This window comes from Trachymyrmex septentrionalis, unplaced genomic scaffold (genome assembly GCF_001594115.1).
Source record: "Trachymyrmex septentrionalis isolate Tsep2-gDNA-1 unplaced genomic scaffold, Tsep1.0 scaffold29, whole genome shotgun sequence".
NCBI classification, from domain to species: domain Eukaryota; kingdom Metazoa; phylum Arthropoda; class Insecta; order Hymenoptera; family Formicidae; genus Trachymyrmex; species Trachymyrmex septentrionalis.
The window spans coordinates 439,196-448,995 of NW_017305451.1; the positions used below are offsets into that span (position 1 = coordinate 439,196).

The 9,800-nt window shown below is 30.6% G+C and overlaps 2 protein-coding genes across 2 annotated transcripts in view; one reads left to right on the forward strand and one right to left on the reverse strand.

Moving 5' to 3' along the window:
- The first annotated feature begins 5,335 nt into the window (after positions 1 to 5,335).
- The window catches only part of LOC108749445 (ras-related and estrogen-regulated growth inhibitor), a 4,817-nt gene continuing 352 nt past the window's right edge, over positions 5,336 to 9,800 (forward strand). Inside the window, exons 1-4 of the mRNA XM_018488171.1 lie at positions 5,336 to 5,478; positions 6,385 to 6,607; positions 6,752 to 6,938; positions 8,340 to 8,509. Of these exons, the coding sequence (XP_018343673.1) occupies positions 5,337 to 5,478; positions 6,385 to 6,607; positions 6,752 to 6,938; positions 8,340 to 8,509 (722 nt within the window). The 5' untranslated portion in view covers position 5,336. The remainder of the gene's footprint in view (positions 5,479 to 6,384; positions 6,608 to 6,751; positions 6,939 to 8,339; positions 8,510 to 9,800) is intronic.
- LOC108749448 (Bardet-Biedl syndrome 2 protein homolog) overlaps positions 8,940 to 9,800 on the reverse strand; it is a 5,020-nt gene continuing 4,159 nt past the window's right edge. Inside the window, exons 10-11 of the mRNA XM_018488176.1 lie at positions 9,284 to 9,538; positions 8,940 to 9,219 (exon numbers count right to left, since the gene is read on the reverse strand). Coding sequence (XP_018343678.1) covers positions 9,125 to 9,219; positions 9,284 to 9,538 — 350 coding nt within the window. The 3' untranslated portion in view covers positions 8,940 to 9,124. The remainder of the gene's footprint in view (positions 9,220 to 9,283; positions 9,539 to 9,800) is intronic.

Consider the following 9,800-nt stretch of genomic DNA (forward strand, 5'->3'; position numbering starts at 1 on the left):
TTTAATATTTTATTATTTTTAACTTCCATATGTGTCAAAATGTAAATCAATCTATTTCTATGATAAAATTGTTTAACTCCAGTGTTTTAATTAAATTAACAATACAAATTGAATAGGAGCAGTGACGACCTATAGAAATGATTTAAAATAATTCAAATTGGATATAATTTAATATTATAAATTTAACAGTGTTATAGTAAGTCACGAGCGACTTACATTTTTTGTTATAAAGTATAATTATTATCAACATAAAAAAAATATAAAAATATAGCTATAATAATTATAAAAATAAAATTTCTAATTATAATTATTTTACTATGCAATTATTATAGTCACAAATACCAAACAGTTTTTTCAATGTATTTTCTACCTACTGTTTCTGCAAAAAGCAATTCTTGACAGTTGCGACTTTTTTGTCACCGCAAACGTGATATAATCAGATCTTTCACGAATTCCATTGACGCATTTCCCTGTTGCGGAACATCCTTTGCGTGCTTCACGCGAATTCATGCATCGGGGACTGGTATCTATTCGTCGATCTTATGCACAGGCCATACCGCGGCCAGACGACTTCCGTTACAATGTAAAAGAAAAAGAAAAGTGAAAATTAACGATCTTTCTACCCTTAGAACTCTTTCTCTCACGCTGAGAATCCGATAATGGATGCTTTCTATTTGATGACACAAATCGACACAAGTGTCATTCTATCTTTATCACTCTCTAAATGTAAAGAAGGCTAGAATGACGCTTGTGTCGACTTATGTCAACTTGTGTCATCAAATGGAAAGCATCCATTATCTTATCCTTATGTAATACATTACGATTTCTTTGGGACATCTCCTATCTCTTTTTCTGTATCTTTAAAACAACGGCGATTTAACTCATTAGGCTTTTTGGAATAAATGGATTTGGGATAATTTTGACAGATAAGCATGATACGAGAACTCACCCAATCGATAACCCCAGAAAAAAAACTTGCAGATCAACGATCTGCACCCTTTTTGTCCTATCCACATTGACCGAACCAATCGAACCAGTTCTATTTTTAGATTAACAATTGAATTATCAGTAAACCGGCGATTGTTTTTATTACGAACAATTGTCGAAGTAATTTTGAGAGAATAAAAGTGTCAAAGGAAAAATTAAAGATGTTGAGAGAAAAGTTTTTCGTATTTGTGACTATAGTTACATGTTATCATAATTATTGTTATTACTGCTGTAATAATAATAATGTATGTATGGTAATTCTGTCAACAAGTATATATAGTTGATAGCAAAAATGACTAAATTATCATTATTATTGTCACAAAAATAATTGCAATTATTATAATTTAACTGTAATTTACAATCTTTTTTGCGACAATCATATAAAGTATGGTTGGTCTAAAAATGATTATAAATTATTTTAAGTATTAAAAATACACTAAGCAACAACGTTTTCAATACTCAAAATAAATAATTTTCAATTTAGTATTAAATTGATTAATATTAAACTGAGTTTCTGATGATGAAGTCAGTATTTAACACAAAACGATCGGTGAAATGTTTTCAGTCTTATAGGTGAATGGCAATCTAAATAAAAATAAAAATAAAAATAAAAATCTATATGTCAGAAAAATTAAATAACAATCTGATGATCCAACAATATCCGCCTACGAGTTAATAAAGTGAAAAGCTTATCGCGGAAAGTCTTTAAATAAACATGTTAAACTATAAACGTCACTTTTTCAGGCTTATTTTAAGATATTATTTCAACTACACAAATCCTCTATGGAATTTTTTTCATATATTTCCCACGAATAATTCTTAGAATTGTTCTTTCCACGAATAATAAAAAGTATAATTGTATCTAAGAAAAAATTACACATGATATATAGTTTAAAAAATTTGAGCCAATAAAATTATTTTGATTTTCAAACTTGACATATTATGTAATCAATCCGTTTTATCATAATTCCTTAAATAGCTTTTACCTACTTGATTTATCAGCTAAGAGGAATAAATTCTATTTTTGTAACAAACTGTTGGCGATAACAGGGGCCATGCACTTATCATAAGACCTATTTCTATTTCTATTTCTGAGCAAAATATAATTTCCTGATTAAATTTTGAATTATCCCGTTTGAAGTTCATTGACGCTGTTCGTAGCGATCTCTCAAAGTATACCTACGCAAATATATCTATGCAATAAAATATTGTCCTTATACGTTATTGATGCAGAATAAATGGAAGAGAGAAGATCATGCGCGTGCGTGCATATATTCTATGTGCACGTTAATAGATTATGTATTTTGATGTGAGAAATTGACTTTTATACGGCGTTTTTAGAAATTCTGACCTTATTCTCACCTATATGATAATAATCGATGAAACTTAACGTGGCTTGAAATTGCAAGGGTTAAGCAGTCTTAAAAGGGAATAACGCGTATATTCCATTAATTATAGGATGCAATCCGTTTCACGCATGATGCGCATGATACATCATTTATCCTTGTTCACCGAATGTTAAACAAGGATAAATGATGCATTATGTACATCATGCATAAAACAGAATGTACCTATAATACGCTAATAATTTGTTGAAGTGACTTATAAAAAATACATTGTATATCGCAAATGTTAAAAAAAATAGCCAGAAATATGGATATATAAAAAATTGTAATTATCAGAATTATTCCAGTTATATATTGCAGTTCGATAAAAATACACGTCAAAAATATAAATATCCTACAAACCTCGTCACGTTGGCAATAATTTAAATGACTCAGCGATACATTAATTCTTACGTGCAACTCTCTGCGTAGTTTTTTGTTTCTTTAACAGGGGCATCGACACACCAGGTGCAGAAACTAAATATAGTCCTCTTGATACATCATTCCTTATTTAAGATTGAAAAAATGATCCACATATTCTATAATATCAACCGTGGATCGCACCAATGTGCACGCAACATCGTTAGCGATACCTGGATGAGACAGTTTTTTTGTGTCATTAAGAATTACGTATTTCCAATCGTTTGTCAAAGATAATTCTATCTTGAGTTAAATAACATTTTGTTATTTCTAACTTCCATATATGTCAAAATGCAAATCAATCCATTTCTGTTGACTGAATTACTCAGTTTCAAAATAAACAACATCCATAACCACGTAACATACCTTATAAAGGATATTCTGGAACTTTCTTAGCGTATAAGACGTCCTCTGGAAGTTTTCAAGATGTCTTTAAAACGTTACTTGGAGATCTGTACGAATTGATATGTTCGATAAATACAAAAAATTTGTATAATTGGGCTACAAATTTTACTTATTCAAAATTTTCACATTAAAACACATTTATTCATATATTTATTCGAAATTATGAGTTTTTAAAATTATTTTATTCGTGAATATTTTATATTCTTATTCATTTCAACAAAATGTAAACTAAACAATCTTTTCTCTTTAAACGGAATTAGTGATTTGTAGTAAATATTCAGATCAGCTTTTGTAATGGAAGGTCATTTATTTATTGTTTTCATGTAATAAATTTTGTTGTACTTAGCTTTACTTTTTTATTTAAAATTTAAATTTGGATATAGGATAGATGCTTACTCTACTCTTAGCAAAATCGTCAGGGACTTATCTGTCAGCTTGGTACACGTGTACAAGAGCCATGATATTTTTCTGTAGGACTTAACTATAATTATTTTTAAGCAAGTCTAATTACTTAACTGCTGATATAGTGATATAATTTGTAAAATATTTTGCCTTTAAGCTTGATTAACATTTCGAAAATATCTATGTTAAAACATTTATGTCTATATTAAATATCTATTTAATTTATGTCTATATTTATGTTCATGTTAAAATATTTTGTCCTCGATTAAAATTTAGAAAATATGTCTATGTTTTAATCACGTTTTAATGCGTGTTTTTTTGCAATTTATGTACACGTATAGATTCTATAACGTAACACACGTTATATTAATAAACTCAAAGGCAAAATATTTTACGAATTATATCACAGTATCAGCAATTAAGCAATTACCCTTGCTCATAAGTAATTGGTCGAAAATTACGATTATACCGAAGAGAAACATGATAACTATATATACACTAATTATGATTATATCGAGGAGAAAATTCAAGCTATTATGTCGATGCTTTTACTATAAGGAGCGTGTTAAATAATGTATAATAGTCACAAGGTGAGAATAAATGCGAAATAAAAAATATTCATAATCATATTCACAGATGTGTTCATTCAAACTGAATAAAAAGTAGTTATTTATTTATTCCCATAAATAAAAAAAAATTTATTCATCTGTATTCATATATATTATTCATTCATTTATTCGAACTATATTTATGATATTCGAACTATATATTCATCGCATGAGAATCGACGCCGCGTAAATGCACTTACAATTAGTGAACTGAATAAATAATTGACTAAATTTGGGACAAATTTAACACAGTTTTTAAATTAAATTATCTAACTTTAACGTTTTAATTAAATTTTTAACATATTAAGTAAAAGCAGCGGCGACCTATAGAAATGATTAAAAATAATAATAATTCAAATTAGATGTACAATTTTACATTATGAATTTAAAAACATTTCACGAGAAAACGAAGTGCGAAGGAAGACGAAGAGAGACAAGAAGAATATTATATTTAATGCAATGCGGTGCTGAACATAGTAGTAAACAATTAGTCGCAATATACGTTCACGGACGAGACAAGTGTACGAGCAAGTGCATCGAACTGCGATGCGACTCGATGTAAGTAACGCAACAAGGCGACGAGCCGTTGACGATCAGTCGAGCGTCGGCGCCGTGTCTGCGGAAAAAATGCGGCGTGAAAGTTAAGACGTATATATGAAGTGATAAAAGTCACCGAGGAGAGTCCCTCGATCCATTAAGGTCTTACGTAAAATAACAACAACAATCGTCGCGACGTAATGCGACGGCACGTGCGCGCCAAATACGACGGGTCAACAATTTCCTCACGAAATCAGCTGAGGCTACGCGATCCGGATTCTTGCAATGAAATCGGAAAAGTCTGGGAATAGAATTTTATGACGCTTATTACTGCATCGTGCGTTTTTTTTTTTTGCAATTTATGTACACGTATAGATTCTATAACGTAATATACGTTATAGTATATATGTAATATACTAATAATAGTTAATGACGCAGTTACAATGACGTGTTGCCCGTGTATTGTTTATTACGCCCCCACCCTTCAAGAAGCGTACGACAGATTGCTAATAATGCATCCATTAAATATCATCATACGAAGGGGTTCATAATCGATGGGACACCCTACGGACGGATCAGTGGCGATAAAGACATGGATAGTGATAGTCCACCGTTAGCATCCGCTCTCAAGAAGAGAAATAGTCCGCCAATTTGCTGGGGCCTCGGCCTTAACAAGGACACTTTCAAGACTGTCAAAGTAATCTTACTGGGCCAACCAGGCGTCGGCAAGTCAGGTGAGTAACTGAGTAATCGATAACAGTTTCTTCAATGGATAACGTAAAACATATAGCTTCCTGAAGTCAAGAAGATATGTAACAAGCAAAATGTTGATATAGGAGCGTGTGCAATTTGAATTTTTATTATTATATATATTTTATTTTCTATGCTGTTAAATTCATCATGTGAAACTATACCCAAATGGAGATATTTTTAATCGTGATAAAGGGGGTCGCTCCTACTCAATTTAATTGCCATTAATTTAACTAACAAAGATCGGAGCTGTTTTACACTGATTTTAATAGGTTTTGGATATGTTGTAGAGCATCAGATGATATTAGATTTATATTTTTATCAGCGTGTCTCAAAGTTTAGGGGTTGAAACATTCTCTCGAAAAAAAAAAAAAGATTTTATCGTTTTCAGCAAATATCTTCAAAACTATACAAAAGTTTTATGATATTTTATGCTTTATATAATGGTGTATTCATTTTTTAAATATCAAATTTTTGAACTTTTTTTCCATCCTCACTCATTTGCAAAATTTAAAAAAAAATTGTTTTTAAATGACTTTCCCAACCTTAGTGTTTAGTTACTTGTCATTTATATTCCTAAAAAATTACAACATTAAATTTAGCATTATTATTAATATATATGTATATATATAAAATTATCAAATTATTATTATAAAAATAACGAAATAGAAACTCTTCCATATTACCTGCTCTTTCATACTGGAAACATTCGTGTCATATGAAGACGAATCTTTGAGTATTTATACAACCATTTACATAATTTCTAGAACGCTACTGCTCCTATATCAACAAGTTAATTTAACTGAAACAATGTATTAAATTTGGCATAGTTTATTATTTGCTAATATATCTTATTTTTACTTTATTAACTTTGTTAATTCTGGTATCAGCTTTAGCAGTGCGATTCGCCACAAAACGCTTCATAGGCGAATACGATTGCACCACGGACAGAATCTATCGAGTCGACAATCATTTGGGATCTTCGTGGGAAATAGCGGATCCTCCCGGAAATCCACCCGCCTCCGTGGAGCCGAAATTACGATGGGCCGATGTGATAGTTATCGTTTATTCGGTAACGGACCGGGTCAGCTTCGATGAAACTTCTCGTCTGAGGTATGTTGTGCTTTTTCTTTCCCTACATATTTTATTAGGAAAAAGTAAAATGCAATTTGTAAGTAAAATGAAATAATTGCATTTTACGATGTTAAATTGCGCGTTCAAATGCGCGAAGTGTATACACGTCATATGTACTTTCAGGTTTTTGGTATCACACGCGAGAAGAGGCAGAAAGGTGCCACCGGTTGTGCTGCTTGTGGGAAACAAGGCCGATCTCTCCTGCTCTCCGGGTGAACGCATGGTATCTGCCCTAGAAGGCCAGAAAAGGGCAAAAGAAATCGAGGCTCACGCTTTCCACGAGATTTCCGTAAGGGAATCGGTTGATCAGGTAATGACCTGCGTATATACATATTCGATCGATTCGACGATTGTATAAAACGTAAAATAAAAGAAATAGAGTCTCTATTAACGTTTTAGATTGAACCCTCTAAAAAGCATACGTACAAAATTAAGAGTAATGACAAGAAAATAAAGAAAAATAAAATTACAAAAAATACAAAAGAAAAACAATAAAGTAAACAGTAGTATGAAGAATATAAAGAATAAAGTAGAGAAATCTTTTAAAAGTTAAAAATAACAAAATATTATTTAATTTTTTTCAGGGATTGAGTTATTGCTTCTCTGATATTTAACAGTGTTGAAAAAAATACTAGCTATTAAACTCGCGAAAAAACTATTGGAAATAATAATATATTATTCAAATATTGTACATTACTCATTCTAAAAATTCATTCGCTAATCCTACAATATTTTTTCACAAAAGAAAGCATTAAAAAGATAAAAATTAATTAATTTTTTATTAAATCTGAAAAGAACGATTCAGCTTAAATTCTTGCCCCGAAAAAAAGTCAATAGGCTATAAATGAACACAGAACAAATATCCGATGCAGTTAATACATCAGCTAATCGTTAGATTATTATTCTAAACGATTGTTTATTCTGCGTGCCATGGCGTTTGCGCGTGATCGCGGGGCCATAAACAAATCTATATCGCTCGGTCTCAAGGCACACGATAGGAACAACAGCATTTTAGTGTTTTTATCTACGCATTGTAATGATCGTGGTAGGAGATCGACGCATTTCAGTATTTCGCGATAATCGAGTATTGAAGCGATACAAATTATTTATATTGTACAAAGTTTTTGGGAATAATTGAAAATAAAATATTGTTTTTTGTTCTAAACAGATTCATAAAATTTGATTTGAAATTTAATAATGAAAATTATTAAGTATAAATTATGAAACATCATGAAGCTAATGAATTCTCTCTGATTTTTTAATACGAAACGAAGTATCTAAGATATAATAAGATTAGAAACAAAACCGTTTATATTTAAAATATAATTCTTTTGTAATTTTAATAAAATATTAGTTTTGATTTTTTTCTATTAATAGGTTTAATAATAATTTCATTAATGTGATCACGCTTGCTTAATATATAAAAATTACGTTGCAAGTTTGCAAAGAAATAAGATAAGATTCAACATCAGAGTATTTTATAATCTTGCTTGCGGATAAAAAAAATGCTTAAAAAAATAGCGAGGAGATGAGAAAAATATACAGTAATTGATTTATATCATAATCACGCAACATATGCAAAGTAAAAAGAAACAGAGACGTGGGAATGATAACGTTCATGTTATTAAAAGATATTCCTCTTTTAAATGATAATATCGAATCTTTATGTAACGGTGGCCATGACAATTCACGATTATTTTTCATTTGACAGGTCACGGCCGTATTCATGAATGTATTAAGATTGCTGACCGAATTACACAGCAGTCATCAAACATCTTTTAGACTGAGAGCTTCCACAGACGGAACCATAAATACTCTCCGTCGACCGTCACCTCCTCCATTGAGAAGAAGATTTAGCATCTCTGCTCGCGGAAATTTACTGTAATCGTTAGATTAGATCCAAAACTAAACAATAATTTTATTCTACTAAACATCGAGAGAGAACACTGTAAAGATTATATATTTTAACAAGACAAGAAGATTATATTTAACTGTTTAATAAACTAATATTTGTAAGAAAAATTATTTATGTGCACGAATTCACAGCAATGTTTCGTACTTTCATCTTTATCAATAATATAGACAATGCCAGCAGTCCTAAAATATTTGTTTAAAAAAAATCGTAATGTAATTGCGAAATCGGTAATTGTATTGAGTATAAGAACTAGCCTGAAGATATATTTCCTTTATAAAAATTTAATATCGTAGCTCAATTTCGTAGCCTATATGAAACTTGTAATTTTTCTTTTTTAATACATGTAACTCTCTAATTATTTATTCTAAATTTTATATCTTTATTCTTATTGCCCTGTTAATCTAACAACTCTATTTAATAACAAGAGTTCTGTATTTTATTTAATTTAATAAAAATTTAATACTTGAAGGTAGTGATTGATTACTAGTATTCAGTGCTTTTAATATTAAAAATAAGTAATTAAGCACTATTTTTCACTATTAAATTGGCCAGCAATAAATTAAACTTCTGCAAGGATCTCTCTAGCCATGTCTTATCGCAAGTGCAAGGGCTTTCGGATTTTCATCTTGTATCGCCGTTCTACAACGAGCTACTGCGTTGGAAGCAGCTTTCCCAACTGCAAGAATAAAGATAATTGCTAAGAAATAGAAAGAATAATGATTATGCGATAAAGACGTTACCTCTGAGTCTCGCTGCACGCTGCACTCCAATATTCAATTCTTTTAAACTAGCCGCGAGTTCTCGATGACTGTTCAGGCGAATCTCGTACTCTCGAATTAAATCGCCATTGATGTTTTTTAATTGCATCAGTCTCTTTCGCATGTCGTCAATGTTCTCGAGAATTCTAGCATCTTCTAAACGGATCACAATACTCTTCAAAAGAGTAACACCACCCGCAGCTTCCGCTTGGAGCCGCGCGTCAACCTCCTTCAAGCCTGAAAAGTATTTCGATGTATATGTATCAAAACAGTTTTTACAATAGCAAAAATTCGAAAGGTTGAAAAAGCGATCGTTCTTCGCTCAAAAAAGAACTGATTGGCGGTGGAGAAACTACCGTGATGAAAAAAATTGTTTATAATATAACATTTCTAAGAATTTGTCATATTTTAAATTTAGAAGATTTCAGAAAAAAGTACTTTAAACTTTTTCACAGTTTATAAATTTTTTCAGAAATTATAGAATAAAAAATCTTTGAAA